General features: G+C 35.8%; 1 protein-coding gene across 4 annotated transcripts in view; it reads right to left on the bottom strand.

Annotated features, from left to right (window-relative positions):
• LOC150095677 (syntaxin-like) overlaps positions 1-23,003 on the bottom strand; it is a 280,662-nt gene that overhangs the window by 123,219 nt on the left and 134,440 nt on the right. For all 4 annotated transcript variants that reach the window (XM_090410061.1, XM_090410062.1, XM_090410060.1 and 1 more), the window contains exon 6: positions 19,879-19,987. In XM_090410061.1, coding sequence (XP_090266187.1) covers positions 19,879-19,987 — 109 coding nt within the window. The remainder of the gene's footprint in view (positions 1-19,878; positions 19,988-23,003) is intronic.

Raw genomic sequence — 23,003 nt, 5'->3', positions numbered from 1 at the left:
TTTTCACATAACCTTATTAAGGTTTGGTTTATTTTATTTTATATTTTTAAATCTGCAGCTGATTCCATAAAAAGTATGTGCTTGTGTTTACAGTAGTGATGCACATTTTTTTTTTTTTTGATTCTGTATACAACTGTTGTAATATGCAATTCCAGATAGTTAGTGTGTAATTACAGATTACAGTAATGCTATCACTATTCCCTATATCCATTGTTTTTTTAATCCCATGGTATTATTACACTAGATCATAGAAGTCAAATTTTCTGGGTTTCTAATAAAGTTCACATTTAGAAATCTGTAACATTGAATTAGTAAATACAGTGGTGATGCTTCCTCAATGTTACAGATTTTGCAGATGGGGAAGACTTTTTTGCCACTGCTAAACTTGATTGTTGTGTGGCCGGTCTTTGAGGTGAGAGATCATGATAGTGACACAGTGATTAAACTTGGGGTTGATGGTAGCTCCTGATTTTCTGCTGAATACCAGTGGTGAATCTTGTCCTGGAGAATCATTCTTTTTACGTTTTCTTTTTCAGTAGTTTTAAAAAGATCAAAATTGTGGTATCATTTGATTGTTGCAGCCATTTTTGCTACTTCATCTGCAGTTTCATTTCCCTTTAAACCCACATGGGATGGAATCCATTGGAAAATTATTTTGGAATCCTTATGTAGTTTGTTTATGTTTTTTGCTATGTCTCTAAGTATTTCTTGATGACTAGCGTAGCAGTTCTTAATAGCTTGAAGGGTTGCTAAGGAATATGTGAAAAATATAAATTCCTTTGGGTTCTATTTATCCAAATGTTGCAGTGCTCTGTTAATGGCTATTAATTCTGCATGGTATGAGTTGAATCCTATACTGTTGGTTGTTTTTAGCTCTATATTTTGATAGCCATAGGTGAATATGCAACTCCTAAAATTGCCATTTAGATTTCTGGAGCCATCCATGCAGATCTTTATTGAGTCAGGCCCATATTTCATTATTTTTGAGAGAGCTAATGATCTCAAGATTTCAGGGTTTTCTAGGCTTTTTTCCTAGTGTTTCCCTATTTCAAAATTAATAACTATATTTTTTCCTGTCTTGATTTGGAGGAAATGCTGAGTAGTTGGCTATTTTATTTGGACAATCCAAGGGAATTTTTTCTTTTTTCGATTTTTTCTTTATTCTGTTTGTTGGTTGCCACTTTTTTAAACAGTTCACTTGTTCTGTAATGTGCAAGGTTAGCTCTTTTTTCTATAAATTTAGTAAGATTTTCTTGCCACCTAATTTTTAAAGGAACATGGTTGGATTCGAAATCTGCTATTTTTCCAGGAGTTGTATTCCTTAGTCCACATATGATTCTAGCTGCATTTTTCTGAATTTTTATAAGCTTGTCTAAACTGGTTTGTGATGTATGTATCCAGATGGATGAAGAATATTCCATTATGGGTCAGATAACAGAGGTGTATGTGACTTTTAAGGTTTTAGCAGTGACTCCCCACTCTCTACCAGAGATACTTTTCATGATATTTGTCTTCTTTTTGCTCTGACTGCAATAGTGTTGATATGTTTATTGAAGCTTAGTGATGGATCCAGAGTAAGCTTCAATAAACATAGAAACACTGTTGCAGTCAGAGCAAAAAAGAAGACTAAATATCATGAAAAGTATCTCTGGTATAGAGTGCGGAGCCAATGCTAAAACCTTAAAAGTCACATACAACTCTGTTTTCTGACCCATAAGGTATTTGGGGTTTTCATTAAATATAATTAGTTGATTGTTTAGCTTAATCTTTGGTCTCAACTTTCTGAGGTGGTTATTATTGGTAAATGCACAAATTTCTGATTTAGTAGGGTTAATTTTGAGTTTTTTGTTTTCACAGTATGTAGATAAACTTTCAGTGGCTTTGTTTAAGTGACCTTCTGCTGTTTCTAAGTTGTTGGGAGCTGAGAATAGGACCAAATCATCAGCAAACATAGCTATCTTTGTTTCTTTATTTATATTTTTGTTTAAGTCATTTAAGAAGATAGAAAAAAAGAGTGGACTCAAAATGCTGCCTTAAGGGAGTCCCTGGCTTATTTTCACTTTCTTGGAAAAGGTATTATTTATTCTAACTCAAATTGTTCTGTTTCTTAGAAAGTCATAAATCCAGTTTAGAACTTTCCCTTTTATTCCAATATGACAAAGTCTGGAAAAGAGTTTCTGCCTCCACATCTTGTCAAAGGCATTGTTAAAATCTATAAAAGCTGGAATGGTGGATTTGGTGAAACCCATAAAAAAAAAAGCTAGAACATAAAGAAATATAATTTTTGCACTGCTTTTAAACCCTATATGAAGTTACCTGCCCTAATTAGCTCCCCACAAGATCAACTCTCTCCTCACAATTAGGAAGATAAATAACTTACGTGCGAAATGACAAATGGCGAGTTTAAGCACACAGCCTTGAAGAAGAAGACAGTTACAAAGGCAGCATAAGGTGAGAGGCATAATCAGTTACAAGAAAAACGTAAATAGCATGCCAGAAAGATGACTTGATTAATAAGAAAAGAAAAGGCTGGGTTGGGGTGTTTGTAATTATGGTTGAGGCAACTAGGTTTAGCAGAAAAGTAATGATTTTATTTTTATCACAACAATTGGCAGCGCTGTCAAACTGATGATGACATAATATGTTAGAGTGATTCCAGTTTCCAGTTACCAGTAATAAGTACCAATTTCTCATTGATAGGGTAAGCAATTGTAGAGTTATTGTTTTTAATAAGTATATGTCTAATGCATCCATTACAAAAATGGAGGAGCAAAATCTTGAATAAAATTGTGTGATTAAATTCTGGGTTAAACTGAATAATAGTGCTAGTGAACATTCCATAAAATGAAATGGGTGTAAGGCAAGGATTCTTTATCATGTGCTCAAGTGCCTAATTAGCACAAGATGTTTTTGGAGGGTTGGACCATGGCATGGTCCACCAAGAATTTTTTACTACCTGGAACAACTGATAATCAAATTTATCACAAAGAAATGCTTGAATGGTTGCAAAAATGCATCTTATGGGTGTGTCTAGAGATTGTAAATGATTGGATTTTGCATCACACCAATTTGTCTTATCATTCTGCACTATCAATTCACGAGTATATAGCCAAAAAATGCATTTTCATGTTGGAACAGCCACCATACTCATCTAATTCATCTCCATGTGACTTTTTCTTTGCCCCAAGCTCAGAAACAAGATGGAATGTACCCATTTTGAGACTATAGAAAACATCCAAAGAACCAGGACCACAAACAAGCTAACAAAAGAGGACTTCCAGTTTGGTTATACTGCAAGGAAGGAACATTGGAAATGGTGTGTTACATGCAGGGAGAGTTACTCTAAATGTGACCATGATGTATCAGATGATTAACTGAATGCACAATTTTACATGGATTTTCTCTCATTACTTTTCTAAAAGACCGACCTCATATGTCCTCCAGCCTGTTTTGCAGGATGAAAAACAGAGTGGAGGACATATGCAGGATGAAAAATAGGCTAAATCTGAGTTTCTGGAAAGAAAATCCCTGCCACTTCCATGTAAGACTAACTCCACTTCAGCAGAAAATCCTTATCAAGAAATGTCGCCTCCTTATTCTAAAAGCAAAAGTACTGAGTAACAGTACTTTTGCTACAGTGCTTTTACTCAATTATGAGCAACAATTAGCCAATCCAGCCAAGAAAATACCAGTTAGAGAAAGTTATTAGTCTGATAATTAATGATATTAGTCTCTGAAAACAGAAGAATGGTAACTACTGAAGATGCATTGTTGAAGTATTTAACGAACAATAAGAAAGATAATTCATCATCTGAAGTTTGATATTATGCAGATTAATAACACCTGGTAGAGAATAGCAGGATGGAGACTGGCGGTGAGTGAACACGAGGTATCCCAACAAACCCAATGTTAAAGAAGTAAGGAAATAAGATGACAACATATAGCTTTATGTTTTAAAGGTTGTTCCAGTGAGTTAAGAGCAGTCTTGACATTCTTGTTTAACAAAAGCTTTGCAACTGGCAACTCTCAAAGAAGTATAAAGAGGGTAAAATTGTTCCACTTTAAAATAAGTGTAGGGACTGATATGACTGAGACTTTAAATTATAGAAGAAATTATGTATTTGGAAGTATGGTTAAGATGTTAGGGAGGATGGTGAGAGCAAGATCTAGAAGTGGTTGATAACAGTAGAATTCTCTGAAACTGGGATGGGTTTGTTAAGGGGGAGGTTGTTTTAGCAATCCATTTATGTTTTACAACAGAGTTGCAAATGGAGAAGGGACTTGCATGTACAGAATATATTTAGATTTTCTAAATGGTCTTTGGCAGACTGTGACATGGGAATTTAGTAATTAAATTGAAATGGATGGGACTGGATATCAGATTAGTAAGTTTGATAGGAGACTTGATATATGATAGGAATCAACATGTGTATGAAGAAGCAGTACTTGGAACAAAACAGTCACTAGTGGTGAGTCAGAAAGGTCCATTTTATGGCTATTACTGTTTAAATTATATTAATGATATTCAGAGAGAGAGAGAGGAATGAATGGAGCTATATAGTTGTTTGTAGAAAGAGACTCTCTGGATGGACAGGTGATTGGGTCTGTAAGTTCAATATTATTAAGTGTAAGACTTTGAAACCAGAAGACAAGGATGGGATGCAAATATACAATTTAAGAATATCATGAAGGCAGTGTAAGAGATAAGGGATCTGAGTGGAACAATGGCAGGGACTTGATATAAATATCAAGGGATTATGAGAGGATGATGCAAAAGAGCATGGTGATGAAGATAAGGATGACACTGACATGTAGTAGTTAAGGTTCTGCTATATAAGGTCTTGATAAGATCACACATGGAATAATGTTCACAGATTCAGAATCTGATTTTCAAGGAGAATGAAAACATTTTGGAATTGACTAGAGAAAAACATTTAAGATAATGTGCATAGCAGTCTTTGGAATGATATGAAGACAGATTGTGCAAATGCCATTTGTAGACTGGTGAACAGGAACAGGGGTGATATGACCAAAAAAAAAAAAAAAAAACATGGATTTTGACCAGATTAATGTGTAAGAGATTTTTCACAGACTGGAGAAAGACAGGTGGAAGAAGTCATCCCTTGAAGATATATAAGAAGGGTGTGAGCAAAAAAGTGAAGAGTAGGTTTTTTGCATTGGTCACTAGTCACTCTACATGCATAAAATCACAGTTAGTGTAAAAAAAAAAAAGTGAATGAGTTTAAGCTAAAGTTTGATGGCTTTGTGTGACAGTGAGGAGTATCACTAATAAATATTTGAGGTCTGATAATTATAATATTAAATTACTAAATGTTCAGAATAACACTTAGTACATATTAAGTATAAGAATTATGAATGACCTATCAACTTTTCATAGTATTGATAGATATGATAGAAATGCATATTGGGAAGGAAATTATATCAAATTAATAGGGAAAAAAATGCACTGTAAAAGAATTGGGATAGTTGGAATTAATACTAAAGCAACTACAACTAAGAGGGCATACATATTATGGTTGATAATTGTAGGTGTTCTCTTACCATATGCCTGTTTTGCAGAGGATGAACCTCACCCCTCCATGAGACCAAATAATTCACATTTAGTCCAAAAGCTGGTTTACATGGAATTACTACAGCACAAAGAGAAATAGTTAAACAGCAGGTTTAATTGTTTCAATATTTTGTCTTTGTTACAGAGGCATACAAAGTTAAAATTGTAATAACACACCCAAAAAACACACACAAGAAACAATAAGTCGAAGAAATGTAATTAGATTATATAATGACTAAAGTCAGTCCTGTGAGGGATGCCCTGTATGAGTGCTATTGGGTAGAAGATCTAAGAATTCAAGTTCCCAACTCTTGAGAAGTTTAACACAACCATATTTATTAAGATTAGGCTGGTTTTTGAAATCTGCTACTGATTCTAAAAAGAGTTTCAAGTTTGTATTTACTGTGATGGAGCATAATAGTTTTCTTCCATCTAATGGAAGTTCAAAAAATTAGTTCAGAAATGAAAATAGAGGAAATATGGCACCATGAGTGAGAAAAGAATGAATTTTTCATATGGCATGAATCATAAAGCAGTATAAATGCTGGTGCAAGACTGACTCTACAGTCATTCAATTTGCACGATGGGTCTCACTTTGCCTGAATATACCTTGCTTGTGAAGTGTTTCTATAGGAATGGGGAAAATGTTGCAGCAGTACTATGAGAGTATAGACACCTAAAGACCTCACAAAAAAAGGCCCAATGACACCAAATGGAGTGTGATTCATGATTCGTAAATTTGAAGAAACAGGCAGTCTGAACATCACCATTCAAACCTTTTTCAATTAATATACAAGTTAAACAACAGCAGCCCCAAAACAGATCCTTGGGGCACACAACTAGTAACTTTCTTCTTCAGGATACTGTTACCCTATCAGCTTGCTGATATCTGTCAGACAGCCAATCTGCAAATGTGCACTAATCTATTATCTAACCTCATCTGTTCTAGTTTAATTACTAACTTGTCATATGGAAATCTATCAAAGACCTTTGCAAAATTTAAATAAACCACTGTATATTTAAATGTGTTTGATGGCAGAAAAGATTTGTACAAGAATGATGGCCTGCACTTGAATTCTTTGGCATCAGAAGCCTGGAGAAATTACTTCCTGGATGAGAACCAATGCAGAGAGTCAGGGAAACTAGAACATCAAGGGAGGAATGGGAAAAATGTGTGTGAACGTTCAGCTATGGTATACAAACGTGATAAAGATATAAATGTCTTTGAACATGGTTATGTATGTGGCGTAGGAGTGGAAAAATATGCATTGGGTTCGGACCTTTTAAGCATGTCTGGGGAAGGAAAAGAGAAAATTCTAGAACAAGACCAAATACATTGCATATCAAATTATAAGAATAGACTAGGTCGTAATTTATTATGTTCCTTTGTTTCTAATGCTAGGAGCATTAGAAACAAAGGGGTTGAGTTTGTTGCTTTATTGAATACGATGTGGCCTAAGATTGTTGGCATTAGTGAAACCTGGCTATCAGAATGAGATATGGTAAGTGGGATCGAGTATAACGGATATACTATTTTTAGGAATGACAGAAGAAATAGGAGGAGTGCTACTAATGATATCAGATGACTTAAGTCCAGTTAGGGTAGAAATACAAGAAAACAATGATGGTAACAATGTCCCATGTAGCAATGACTTTGAGTCTATTTGGTGTGAAGTGGAGGTTAACAGAATGAAATATATGGTGGGGTGTTGCTACAGACCCGGCAGCTCAGTTGTAGGGGACAAAGAAATGCATCGCCAATTTAGCCTTATGGGTATCAAGCGAATGGTCATTATGGGTGACTTTAATTTTCCAAACATTGATTGGGTAGAAGAGAAATCTCATGATCAGAAAGAACAGAAATTTATTGAATTGTTGCGGGATAACTTTCTCAAGCAGCATGTGAAAGAAGGAACTCGAGGTCAAAGAGTGTTGGATTTTCTCATAGCGTCAGAAGGGATCTCTGTCAAGAATATGGCTATTTTACCACCAATTAGTGACAGTGATCATGCTGTTCTTTCTTGGGAAGTATCTACTTGTATTGAAACTCTGATTAAATCAGGCTACATGCGCTGAATTACAAAGCTGGAAATTATGATCAACTTAGAAGAATATTATCTTTGGTCCCATGGTATCAGTTACTGAATGGAAAAAATGTCAGCAATGCATGGGAATCTCTGAAAAAGTGCTTGAATGAGGCGGTATCTGAATGTATCCCTAGTGTTCGAAGAGTAAATAGGTTGGGTGTGAAATGGATGTGCAGCCTTATTAAGCTAGAAATCCACAAGAAGATGATGTGGAAAGAGTATCATGAGAATAAGAGTGAGAGGAGTTATGAAATATATAAAACTCAGGCCAGAAAAGTAACAAGTATTGTGAGAAAAGCTAAAATGGAGTATGAAAAGAAATTGGCCATGCAAGCTAAAGGCAATCCAAAAGAATTTTATCATTATGCCACAAGCAAAAGAAAGAATGAATGTGGAGGAATAACTTTATTGAATGCAGGTGGTACACGAGTGTCAGAAGCTAAGGAGATTGTTCAGTTAATGAGTGCTCGATAGGGACAGATGGAATATCTGCCCGTTTGTTAAAGGAATGTTCAGCTGAATTGGCTAGGCCTTTCACACATTTGTATAACTTGAGTCTCAGCTCAGGAATGATACCACAGGAATGGAAGGAAGGTAATATATTCTATTTGGATGCAAAAACTGATGTGTCTAACTACCGACCCATTAGTATTTCTAGTGTGGTAGTGAAGATTTTAGAGAAGTTAGCATGAGTTTACTAAAGGAAGGTCATGTTTTAGCAATTAATGTTGGATTTTTCTAAAGCATTTGATAGGATACCGCACAATAGGCTGTTCCGTAAACTGGATAATATGGGATTGGAACATAATCTATTGACTTGGATCAGGTGATGGTTAACAGACAGATATCAAAAAGTGGTATACGATGGGTGTGAATCTGCCAGATTTAAGGTAACCAGTGGTATACCTCAGGGTTCAGTCCTTGGGCCATTATTGTTCAATCTATACATTAATGACTTCAAGCAGGGTCTATCATCTGATTGCAATTGTTTGCTGATGATGTGAAGATAAGCAGGGCAATCAGAGATGCTACTGATATTCAGCAATTTTACAAAATGATTTGAATAGAGTGGAAAACGAAAATGGCTGTCAGTTTAATGTTAGTAAGTGTAAAGTTATGCACTTTGTCGTGATTAGAGATCCAGCGGCATATTATATTAGCAGGGTTATGCTACAAGAAACTGAAGAGGCAAGGGATCTTGATGTATTGGTGGATAAGAATTTAAAGTTCAAAGGTCACATAGCAAAAGTTGCAAATACAACTCAGAGGATAATTTCTAGGCTGAAGTGAACCTTGACATGTAAGGATAAGGAAATAATTTTGCATCTTTATAAGGCTTTGATAAGATCACACTTGGATTACTGTGCGCAGATTTGGTCTCCCGGGTTTCAAGGGGATAAAGAAGCTGTGGAAAGGGTGCAAAGAAAAGTTACAAAGATGATATCTGGATTATGGGATTTAGATTATGAGGACAGGCGAGTATGCGGATTGCAGACTCTGGTTAACAGGAGAAAGAGGGGTGATATGATAGAGGTCTATAAACTTTTGAATGGGTGTTATAGCATTTCAAATGATGAAATTTTTCGTTATATGGAAGGTAGGGAGAGAACACGGGGGGCATCCATGGAAGTTAAGGTTGTTCTCAGTCAAGAAAGGGGTAAGAGCTAGGTTTTTCTCTCAGAGAGCAGTGAGTGAGTGGAATAATTTGCCCTTAGGGGTAGTGAGTGCATCTAGTGTAAATGAATTTAAGGGAAGGTATGATAGCTGGGTTGGGTAATTTACCCTCCCTCGATGAGTCCTTGACTCCCTGGAGGTCTCAGATAATAATAATAATATATGCATCTCCTTCATCTACTGCATTTTGTCACCTTGTTATAATATGTATATTGCTAATATGCTAATACATGAGCTTCTTAAAAGAAACAACAATGTACTAAAGCAGGTAAGATATTAAGTAATGACAATAAAAGTAATGTTGAATATAAAAAGAGGATGTTATTTGGTATGATGATTCTCTCATAAAACATATGATACCACTGAGGACTGTTATTACTTTGAATTTTCCAAAAGCAAAAATAAAAATACAACAAATGCAATTAAAAAGCAGAAAAGAAAAGGAAAAGAAATCAGTTCTTGTAGGTACAAATGATTTAAATAGATAGAAATGCAGTATGAGAGAGGGCAGGAAAGGAATGCTTGAAGAAGTGAGAGTAAAGAGTGAGAGAGTGTAAATCAATAGTTTGTCAGTGAGATATCACAGTAGTGAATTAAGAAAAGCCATGATGGCAAATAATTGAAGCATAGGCTATGTAGAAGGAGAGGATGCAAGGTTTTGGGATGTACTGAATGAACAACTGATTCATATAAGGACAGCCAGCACTTGAATGCGTTCATAGGATGGAACCTAATATACTCTTCAGTTTGTCAATTTCTTGCTTTTTGGTTCAGTGTGTAACTTTTTTTATTTTTAATGGAATATCCATATATTTAGCCTCAGGATTCTGGAGAAAGTATTTATGGATATGGAATATAGAAAGTCAGGGAAAGTAAATCATGATGGAAAGAATGGTGAGAATCTATATATACGAGCAACTGAGTTATGCAACTATGTTAATGATATGAATATTCTTAATCATGAAGACGATTATGATGAAATGATGATTGCATGTTTGTCCAGTGCAGACATATTAGACATATGTAAGAATATCTGTATAAATGAAGTATTATATATGAACAGGATCTGAAAGTTATCCAGATGGATCATGCAGACTACAGAATGATAATATACACAACAAAAAGTCTGAAGGTGACTTATTGTGCCTGTTCATGAATGCCAAGAATATTAGGAACAAAGTTTGCTGCCTTGGTGAATACGTTGGCCCTCAGACTGTAGGCATTAGTGAGATCTGGCTCTCAGAGGCAGATATACTAACTGGTATCAAGTGTAAAGGATACAGCATTTTTATGAAAGACAGACACGATGCAGAGAAGAGGGTGTGTTACTAATGATATTGGATAATTTGAGTCCAGTTAGGCAGGAAATCCAGTTTTTTTGGAGTCCAGTTTTGAAGCTATCTATGTGAAGTGAAGTGTAACAAGATCATATACATAGTGGGGTGTTGTTAGAGAACTAGTAGATTGCTGATAAAGATGAAATGCATCACCAAATCAACCTGAAAGGTGCTATATAAGTGATCAAAATTATGGGTGCATTTAACTATCAGAACTGTGACTAACATGAGCAGAATGAATAAAAAAATTATTGAGCTGTTGTGAGACAAATTCCTCAAGCAGCATGTGACAGAAGGAACTCAAGTGTGTTAGATCTGATTAGTGTCAGAGGATGTTTCAGTTAAAGATGTGACAGGATAAGTATGTGGATATTCCATTAAAAAAAAAAAGTTACACACTGAACCAAAAAGCAAGAAATTGACAAACTGAAGAGTATATTAGGTTCCGTCCTATGGTATCAGTTGCTAAATGGGAAGGCTATTGGCAATGTATAGTATGCACTGACCAATAGCTTTCCCATCACTTTAAAAAAAAAAAAAAAGTTAAATGATGTGATATTGGAATGTGCCCCTAGAGTTGGAGAATAAACAAGATAGGAGTGAAATGGATGTGCAATCATCCTATGCAGATGTAATTCCTTCCATATCATTTTTTCATAAGAATCTTTTGCTTAATAAGATTGCACAAACATAAAAATTATAAGGCATATGCCAAAAGAGTTACAAGTACTGTAAGGAAAACTATTCTGAGTATGAAAAAAAAATTAACTCTGCAAGTTAAAGCCAACCTCCCAAAAAATTATCATTATGCTACGAGTAAAAGAAAGAATAACTCTACTGAATGCAGATGTTACGTGAGTATAATAGATGCAGAAGAAATTGTTCAAATAATAAGGTCCATTCTTGCTAAGAGCTGTCAACCTGGTATATGCAACATTGTTAATGCTACTTCTTCACTGCATGAAGAAAGTCAGGTGTATGAGAACGAGGTACTAGAGCTGTTGATAAATTGAATATAAACTCAGCAAAAAAGAATGACAGGATACCAGCACAGATGCTAAAACAGTGTTCAGATAATTGACTATGTCTTTAATCAGATTGTATAATTTGAGTCTCAGAACATAGAGTGGAAAGAATGTATGATAATCCCATTTCACAAGGGTGATGCAAAGACTGATGTGCTCAACTATCAACCCATCACTATTTCTGGAGTGGTGGTGAAGATTTTGGAAAAGTTTGTAAGAGATCACATTTAGAAATGGGTTCTCAGTGACTATATTTTGCAGAGAATGGCATAGGTTTACTAAAGGAATATCATGGTTTAGTAATTTGCTCACATTTTATAATAATATTACCACTGAGTTAGACAAGGAGAATGGGGTACACCATGATACTTTTAGACTTGGCTAAGGCTTTTTGACAGGATATGTCATGGAAGACTGTTGCATAAGTTGGAAGATATGGGATGAAATTATAAATTACTACTTTGGATAAGAGGATGGCTGACTAATCAAAAAACCACACACCACTTTTTGATATCAAAAAGTGGCATATGAGGGATTATTTTTATTTTGAGTCTGCAAAATTTAAAGCCACCAGTGGTGTATCTCAGGGATCAGTCCTTGGTCCACTGTCATTGCATTAATGCTATTGGGATGGATTTCACAGCTGACATACAGCTATTTGCTGATGATGCAAAGATATGCATTGTAGTGAGGAAAGCAACTGACATGCAATACTTGCAGAATGATTTGAATAAGCTGAAGCTGTGAGCATGTGAAAATGGCTCAGTTCAATGTTAGTAAATGTAAAGTTATGCACTTTGGTGTAATGAGATATCCAATGGCATATTACATTGGCAAGACTATGCTACAAGAAACTGACCAGGTAAGGGTTCTTGGAGTTTTAGTAGACATGTTTTATAACTGGTGTTGAATGTTGAGTATGAGGACAAATTAAGAATTTGTAGACTGCAGACACTAGTAAATTGGAGAAAGAGGAGATATTTGATAGAGACATACAAACTTTTGAAAGGGTCATATAATATATCACTAAATGAATTTTTAATTTTCTACAGGATGGGAAAAGAACAAGTGACCATCCACAGAAGTTGAGAGTAAATGCAGTCAAGAAAGAGATGAGAATTTTTTTTTTTCTCACAGAATGGTGCAGGATAGGAATGGATTGCTTTTGGAGGTTGTGAGTGTAGGTACTGTGAATGTCCAGAATAGGTATGATAGCAGGTGTGGGTGATGTGGGCTTCCATCAATGAGGCCCTGATTCCCTGAATGTCTCTTATAACAATAATAATAATAATGATAATAATTTATTGTTTTTTGTAATTTTTTTGTATTTTTGATATGTTTTGAAAATATTTTGTTACTTTTTTGTGGGAGGTTTTTTAAACTGTAGTGACTATCATTTTTTATATTTTCTATCATGGTAGTGGAATACTGGAAACATTTATAGAGTAATGGCATGTAGAAAGGGTGTAGGACTTGTGGATATGACTCCCACATAAGGAAGACACAGACTCCAATCCAAATGTGGCCTTGAAAGCTTCCTGCAGGCACAATCTGGCAAAGGATTATTCTTCAGCATATCAGGAAGCCTCCCAAAGTGTTACCAGCAGGTTCAGTCCCATATACTACCTGATCTGTGGAAAATGCTTTACTGTTGTACTATTAAATGGGGGAGGCCTGGCTCACTTGCTGAATAATTATGGTGTGGATGGCATGCTCAACAAGGCCACTATCTGCCCTGCACTGCATGTAAGAATAAAGTGAGAGAGGACAGAAATTAGAAATTCTATTCTAGAGAAGAAACATGGCTACAGCTATTTCAAATAAGTGGTGTGCCAGCAGGTGATGAAAGTAAAGTCATCTATTACCTCTAGGTGATAGTAACGTCATCTATCACCTAGCAGTCTAGTTGGCATTTCCCCTAATTAGGGAAGGGATGCTTTTAAGGTGGCAATATTCACCTTACAGGATCTCTGTTTTTCATTTACAGTCTACAAAAAAGTAGTCAATAGAAATCAAATAAATAGATTAATGTTTAGTCTGACCATCAGCAGAGCCAAACATCAGATAACAAAAGATTGATCCATTTTGCTTATATCCTTTGTTCCACAGAAACTCTTTCAGAAGAAAAGATGAAGTTCATCAAATCCACATCTTTTGATGAGTATAACACTGATCTCACTGAAAAAATAATAAAACTATACTCCTATTTCTGTTCATGTCCAAGGTGTCTCAGAGAAGTCAACCAGAATTCTATGGTCTAAAAGCTTGCAAGCCACCTTTCACCCAATTCATAAATAAGCTTCTTTCTAACATTTTTCTAAAGACATGTTAGTGCCAGTGTCAAATGCTGAGGTTTATTGAATGCCTTGTTTATGTGACCTATTTTACCTTGGACAAACAGAAAAGTCAGCCTTTGTCTATGTAGACCATTAATTTACATTAGATAACCAAAGGTCTGATGAGTTGGATCGTGCTCAGAATACAGTCTCTCTAGTCATAAAATTCAATAAAACAAAATCAAAGTCTTTCACAAAAGCTAATTTTTAATGGAAAGATTATACAAAGAAAGATGTGAAGCTCTGCTCCACAAACTGAATTTGAATAGGAAAGGCCACTATAAATGTTTCCTATTTTAGGAAGCAGTACTGTTACCCACTCACTAATTGTCATTTTTTTTAAAATAATTATTTTAATTAATCTGTGTTTTTCATAATGATGTTTACTTATCTGTTTAATTTACACTTGACTGTAATGGCATTTCATATCTGGAGGATATGCAGAAGATCTTAATATGTAGAAACAAAGATATGATTCTATTGTATAAGACTGTGATTACTGTGAACAAATTTGGTTACTTGGTTTTCATAGTGACGAATATACATTACAAAGGGTCTAGAAAAGATTGACTAAGGTGGTAAGTGGTCATTGGGATATAGAGGTGTGAAGACATTGAGGGAATGTAACTTATAAAATGCTGTGAATAGGATGATATTGCTTTATATGGTTTATTTAGATTTAGCCAAAGCAACTCAGGCTATGAAGCCAGTGTTTTACATGTGTTAATTGTGTGTGTTTTAATGGCCAGTTTGCCTGTTCTGAGGGACAAAAAACCTGAGTTTCCAGGAGGAAAAAACCCTCTACCTCTGTATGAGACCAGCTAACTCACCTTCAGTTGAAAAGCCCTGATAAAGGTTCTTCACATCCTAGATAGGATTTGAAGCCAAGTCTTTTACATGTGAATAGGTGGAGGAGGAGGAGGAGAGGAGGTATGATTAAGATATAAGTTGGTAAGGGATTGTTACTGTGTTTATTATTTTTCATAGAATGGCAGAAGAGAGTATAACAAGAGACCATCCCCAGAAATTATATACAGAGGGTGAGTAAAGCATTGACGAGCAGTTTCTTTCCATGAAGATATCCATGAAAAGAGTGGTGGCAAGTGGAATATACTACCTAACACCATCATAAATGCAGACATGTTGAATGAGTTTACATCACAGTTTGATGAATTTTGTGTAATGGTGGGTACCTCCCACAATCAGTCTTCTGGTTGATGTTAATAATAATAATAATAAATCTAGCACACTACCTACAACATCACATGTATCGCATTTTGAGTTTTATTATTATTATTAGCATCAGACTACCATAGAGTCAAAAAGAAGTAAAGAAGATCATCAAGCTATATTTTAAACCCATTCAGTTTCAGCACTTCTCATGCTCTCAGGAAATGCATTCCACTCACCAACCATTTGCCATGCAACGAATCTGCTCATTAGTCCCTTGCTCACACCTTTCTTATACAGCTTCCATAGATGGCCTCTTGTTCAACCCTTGAACAAGAGGCCTTGTCTTCCTGTATGATATGAAAAATCTCCTCCATATTAATATGGTAACAACTCTTCACTAACTTATAAGTCTCAATCATATCTCCCCTCCTTCTATTCAAAAGGTTATCACATTGCATTCCCCCAATCTGTCTTTATTGAATTAGGGTGTAGTGAATTTTCTCCACACCCTCTCTAACGTATCCTCATCCCCTTGAAAAACAGGTGATCAGATCTGGACCATATGCACCTAATCAAGGGAATCATAACCTTTTTATTTTTACATTTTAAGGGTCTCCTCATCATTGCCATAAACCATTATGATGTTTTCCCAATTTCAGCAATGTGACCTCTTAAACTTCATGTCTCTGTTTACTACCACTCCCAGATCTCTCATCTACTCCACCTCCTTCAAAAATTTGTTACCATCCTTGTCTACCAAATTTCAAATCTTACACTTTGCAACACAACACTGAAATGGAAACACCAACTTATATGTCTCAATTATATCTACTCCTCATTCTTCTACTAACAAGGCTCTGAAAATTGCATTCCCTAAATCTGTCCTCCAATGCGATATTCTATAGACCTAATAGACTTTAGTGAAAATATCCTCATCCCCTTGAAAACCAGGTGACAAAATCTGTGCACATTAGTCCATATGCAACCTGATCAAAGCCTTATAAAAGGGAATCATAACCTCTTGCTTCTGCATGTCAATGTCCTCCTCGTTACTGCTATAATTTGTTGTGATTTTCTTACAATTTTGGCAATGTGACCCCCCCCCCCCAAACTTAAAGTGTATGTCCATTGTGGCTCCCAGATCTCTGATCTCTTTCACTTGTAAAATTTCCTCATTAACTGTATACTCTGCATCCCAACCTTGCCTACCAAATTTCAAGACCTTACACTTTGCAAAATTAAACTGATAATACGACTCAGTTGCCAACCCACACAGTTGTCTAATGAGATCCTCCTGTAAGACCATATCTGCTATACTCCTCATAGTGCTTCCTAACTTTGCATTATCTGCATACAAGCTAAGCAAAAATTGTCCCAAAACTGACCCTAGTTACACCCTGCTAGTGACCTTCCTCATTTAGGATACAAATTCTCATACACAACCAGTGATATTTATCTAACACCAATTCCATATGCAGCTTCACTGGTTATATATTCTACCCTTATTGTTTTATATTTTAGTAACACTTTTTTCTTTATTAAGGTGAAGTTTATACAAATAAAAAAAACATGGAGAGATCAATACTTTGTTATCTTCTAAGATAGAAAACAAGAGATCTGCCAGATTCATCATAGATCAATGGGTCTAGTTTCTGTCAATACAACATAAAGATTAAAACCAATCTGGATAGTGACTTTCCAATCAAGCACTGCAGTATAAATGACTAAAATGTAACTTTGCTGTACAATATGCAGTACTGAGACAATCTGATGTAAAGTCAACTGCCTTTCTGTACAAGTAACCTAATCATGAAGATACTTCAAGCAAATATTTGTTACACATGCTTCAGTAATGGATAAAAATAATTGAGGCATTGACAATAAAAAGGGTGCAAGTGCCAAAATTTACAAAAAGTTATTTTCTCATTGAAAGAGATGTATGTTCCAACGCCAATAGTATAGAAAAGGAGACAAGTTCCATAGCCCATTCGTTCTAATTGTAATTCACATCAACAGATCACGCTGGATGCAACTTTAAATAGATGATCATTCGGTTTTTTGCTTCTCCTGTAAAATTTGGATTTTGGCACTTCCACCCTTTTCATTGTCAACACTTCAATTATACAATTTCTTGTCAAATATAATTTACTTACTAACCAAATAAAAAAATACTATAACTATCTGTCATCTGGAATACAGAGTTTCTGGGGAGGTATCCAAAAATAACAGCTTATAATGCAAAAACCACTCATTATATTTTCTCAAACTAAAGCTCATTCAATTGGAAATCTCTCCAAGATTTGTTTTGTCACACTTCCAAGGTCACTCGTGCACATGCAAAAATGGCATAAGAACAGTTATCGACTCAGTTGAGATGTAGACACCACAGTGGAAGGTGCAGTGCATGCTTTGGTTAGCTGAATTTAAATAGATGGGAAGTTTGGTTTCATAAACTGGGACATGCCTAAAAAAGCATGGCTGATGATATTGTGGATTGGATGCATATGTCATTCTCTAGGAGCCCATGTAAGTCAATTAGACAGGCTAGTAATGAACTGCAGATTTCTCGTTGAACAGTTCACAACATTGTTTATAAATGTATCCGTTTGCATGCATACAAACTTCAACTTTTTCATCACCTTGAGCCAGATGATCACCACTTGAGAGCTGATTTCACTGATACGACTGATCATCTCATCTCTCAAGCTGAGATGATCAGTCGTATCAATGACAATCCCAATTATTTGATCAGTTGTTATTCAGTGATGAATCAAACTTTCACATCTGCAGGAAAGTTAACAGACAAACTTGGGGTAGTGAGAATCCTCACCAAGTAATCAGAAATGAAAAGTCATTGTCTGGTTAGGGGTGCACAAGAATGGCATCATCGGTCCATTTATTTATTTTTTTTTTTCATAGAGCCCACAGTGACGGGACACACTTACCTCAACATGCTGCAGATCTTTGCTGTTCCACAGATTCCCCCAAGTTTCACCAGGAAAGCTCTTTCAAAATTGTAGTAACATCTGGATTTTTGAAAGCGAATTCCTGGATGCTGGAGTTTATACAAATTCGTGGATTGAACAGGAGGCCCAAATGTAGAAAAATGTAGTAACATCTGGATTTTTGAAAGAGATTTCCTGGATGCTGGATTGAACAGGAGGCCCAACTGTCTGGCTGCCTAGACCTCTGGATATTACTCCATTGGTCTTTCTTGCATGGGGCTTTATTAAAGACTGAATGTACCAGAGAAAAGTTAAAAATTTGGATGAGGTGAAACGGTGTATCATTGCAGCAGTTGCTCTAATAATGCCTTAGATGCTGGAAAATACTCAGCAAGAGCTCAAGTATCAATTTGACACCGATCAAGCTAAAAAAAAAAAAAGGTGCTCACATTGAACTTTACTAATCTTCATAAAAACTTGGTGAGTTACTAGTTACTCTCCTGGCTGGCTGAGTGGTTAGCATATCCGGTCTCCAGTCAAGAGGCTGCGGGTTCGAATCCCACCGTGGGCATGGATGTTTGTGATTTTCTGTGGAAATACTAGTGGTGGTGGTCAGAGGTAGATGCCGTTGGTGCAGTTGCAGTCAATTGGTGGATTGTGAGTGGTGGAAGCAGAGCTGTAGGGCAGATGCCCTCCATCGATGAGTGTTTGGACTCCCTGGAAGTGACAAATAATAATAACAAAAAATTATTTTAATAAACCTTATTGATGATGTGTGCATTTTTGGATAATTCTAGCCTTGACACCCTCAATTTTAAGAACATGATAATATACATTTTGCTGCTTGCATATGACTTCTGGAATTGATTTAGTCTAGTTCCCACTGATGCAATGCTTTTTTTTTTTTTTTTTAATTTTATTCCAGAAGATGTTTATCCAAAGAGCAGAGCTAATTTCTACCATCCAGTCAATGGCTTGTGCTTAGGTCCTGTATGTATGATAGGATTGCCCTACTGTTGCACTGAGTCAAGGCACGCTGTCTGATAGAGTTTATCTACTGCTGGGCAGAGCCAAGACTTAGCACAGTGGTAGGTTTTGCCTGCAGTTGTGTAGAATGTTTGGGATGATGTAGTCTGGTGGAGCACACAGAGACACCTAAGAGACCCAGATCCTGGAGTGATCTAGGTTTAGAGGCATGGCTGAGTGATCTTTATGGTTCACCCATCATTTTTTTAAACCTTAGACACCTTGAATAAACTGTTTTGAAGATTAGAACTAGCCTGAACAGTGATCCTTCCTATAATGTAGCAATATACATGTCTGAAAGGAAGTTTGCTGCATGTGTGTGTGTGTTTTATGATAATATCGAGGCAAATGCGAAATCAACTGCCTTTAGAAGCAAGTAGCCTAGTTGTGAAGATACTTCACATGCAAAGTTTTGTTTGCTCCTACTTGGATAAAGGATAAAAATATAATCTCCTGTAAAGCATAATCTAAAAGAATCTAATAGAATGGGCAGGAATGACATCCGAACCAAATCTTTGAGATCACATGAAAATTATGGAAAATCACAGAGATGTTAGAAGGATGTGATTATTAACAAAACTGCTCCAAAAACAGTGCAAGAATTTAAGGGAGATCTTCAACCAGAGTGGTAGAAAATGACTAATGAAGAAGAAATTATAAAGAATTATACAAAATGAATATTATAGAATTAGAATTTACTTACCAATATCTAATTGCCTTTTAATTCTATCTTTACATTTTTCACGATGTTCAAGTTGAATTTCATTATATTTACTCATTGCATCTGTATATCTTCGAGACAGCGTCAAGTGCTTTGAAAAAATAAAATAAATAATCATTATTATTATTCTCACTTTACTTGCTTTTATCTAATCCCCATACATGCACATATACTTTCTGAAATCTAAATTATTATTATTGTTAACAAACCTCCATGTAGGAAGATTCATAGAGGAGGTCTCTCCTTCAACTAATCAGACATCTGTTATACTACATCTTAAACTCATTCACACTTTTTGATGAAAAATTCTTTCCGGTCCATTGGTCTTCTCATCTCTTCCTACAATCAAAGAATAATCCCTTCTGTATTAATCTCAAAAAAATCCATTCACAAACTTAGATGTGTCTATCTTATCACTTCTTCTCTTTTTAATGTGCTGATAATTTGCCTGTTTCTAGTTCAAATTTTAATAATATTATTATTATTATGTAACACCTCCAGGGAGTTCAAAGACTCATCAAGGGAGGGCACCTACTCTACAACTCTCTGTCTCCACCACTCAATCCACCAACTACAACAAATCTTAACTACCATCATCATCATCTCCAACAACATCATCTACCACCCATCATCACCACTAATATTTTCACAGACAATCACAAACATCCATGCCCAAGGCAGGATTCGAACCCACAGCCTTTTGGCTGGAGAGCGGATATGCTGACCACTCGGCCAGCATACAGAAGGTACAAAAAAGAGTGAGATTTCAGTAAAGGCCAGTTGCAATATGCTTCCTTCCTTCTTTCTTCTCTTAAACAGTTTATCCTTAATATGGTTCTTAGTCATCCCTTTTAAATTTTTAATAATGACTCCCCAGATACCATGTGATTTACTGTAGTAATAAGAATATATTAGAAATTCATTATATTTCATGGATCATGAATTGATTGAACTACCCATTTCAAGAGAGAGTATCAAGTATTTTCAGAGAGGAATTTGGTGTAGTATCAGAAACGTGAGAACAATATTCTAAGATGGGGAAAATCTGAGATGTATAGTGTTAGAAATTATTTAAGCAAGAAGTAATGTCTTCAGCAGAAAAGGATAACTAATAATTTTTTGGAGGTGGTGTTATGTTATGTGCTCAAGCCAGGAAAGGCTAGAAATGTAAGTCAACCTGAGAGAGAGAGAGAGAGAGAGATTGGTTTTGTGCATTATCAGAGTTTAGCAGAAGAGAAGTGCAGTCTTTCTTGTGCAAACAGTGCCCTTGTTGCATTGAAGCTGACAAGGTTGTCCTTGCTCCACTAAAATATACTTTCAGCCACTCTCTTTCTTCTGTTCATTTATGAACAGAAAAAAGAGAATGGATAAAAGTACAGAGACCTAGGATACACTAGAAATGATAGAAAAATCTGAAGAGATGAAGCCATCTTCAATGGCACACGCATGTTGAATGGCCAGAGAGAGAGAGAGAAAATTGGCAACCAAATTACAAAGAATGGATGGTAGACCATAAGATGGTATTTAAGTAAGAAGGTCCTTGTACCAGACTTGATCAAGAGTGACCAAGAATTTCACCAAATCTTTCTGCAGCTTGTGTTCACAGATGAGTGACATTGGTAAGGTGATTTATTGCAGATCAAAAGCAATGGAATACATACTGGTTGTAAATGATTAACATGTGGGTATGAAGATGGTGAAGAAGATGAATACTAATGATTTTCTCCATTATTTTTGATTAGAAGACATGAGGTGATTGCAATAAGGTAATTGCAAATTATATAACGCAAGTAATTCAAAAACAGAAAAGAAAAGTAAACGAAATTGTAGTTGCAGTAGGTGTGAACAATTTAACTGGCAATAAGTTCAGTATGAGAGAGGACATGAAAGGGTTGCTGGAAGAGGGTGAGAGTGAAGAGTGAGAAAGTGAAAATGGTTAGTATATTACATCGCTATGATAACAATGAATTAAAAAGAAGGGTTATGATGGCAAACGATTCAATGCTTAGGCTATGTAGAAGGAATCGATGCGAGTTTTTGGATGTGTGGAGAGAGTTTGAGGGAAGATTGGATTTGTATAAGAGGGATGGCCTACACCTGAATGCGTTTGATATCACAAGTCTTATAAAACTAATAACCAGTATGAGACCTAACACAGAGAGTCAGGGAAACTAAATTATAAAGGGAGGAATAGTGTGAATGTGAGTGTAAAAGTAACAATGGTATATAACTGTGTTAATGAAGAGAATGGGCTTTGTCATGGAAATGTTGACGAACCGAGAACAATTTCGGGTTTGTGTTCATCCGGTTCGGACCAGTCATATGTGTGCAAAGATGTCTACATGTGTAAGGCATTAGAGAAGAATACAGATCTGCAAGATGTTGAACTGTGTCAGACAGACTGCAAACAAGAGTATGCAAAAGAACATGCAGATAGATTATTAAGTCTGTACACAAATGCTAGGAGTATCAGAAACAAAGGGGTAGAGTTGCCTTAGTCAATATGTTGCGACCTCAGATTGAACTAGGAATGTAGTAATACTACTAACAATATTTCATGAGACAGTGAGTTTGAAGCCATCTGGTGTGAGGTGGAATCTAACAAGACAAATTACATAGTGGAGTGTTGTTACAGACCTGGTGGATCGGTTGCTGGTGATGAAGAAATGCATCACCAAATAGAAAAGATGAGCGCGAAAAGAGTAATCATAATGGGAGACTTTAATTATCCAAATATTGATTGGGCAGCAGTAGAATCTCATGAGAAGAATGAAAATGCATTTATTGAGCTGTTGCAGGACAACTTCCTTAAGCAACACGTGACAGAATGAACTCGAAGTCAAAGAGTGTTAGATTTGATTATAATGTCAGAGGGTATTTCAGTTAAAGACATAACTATTCTGCCTCCAGTTGGTGACAGTGACCATGCGGTACTCACTTGGGAAGTGACTAAGTTTATGAATGTTCCATTCAGAAAAGGTTACATGATGACAAACTGAGGAATACACTGATTTCAGTGGAATGGGATTGGTTGCCTGATGGAAAGAATATCAACAGTGCATGGGAAGCATTTAAACAATACTTAAATGATGTGATATCAGAATGTG

This window comes from Typopeltis vanoorti, chromosome 20 (genome assembly GCF_054136105.1).
Source record: "Typopeltis vanoorti isolate ZY-2024b chromosome 20, IOZ_Tvanoo_1.0, whole genome shotgun sequence".
Classification (NCBI taxonomy): Eukaryota; Metazoa; Arthropoda; class Arachnida; order Uropygi; family Thelyphonidae; genus Typopeltis; species Typopeltis vanoorti.
Note: the sequence above shows the minus strand (reverse complement) of the source record. Positions and strands in the feature narration are given on the sequence as shown.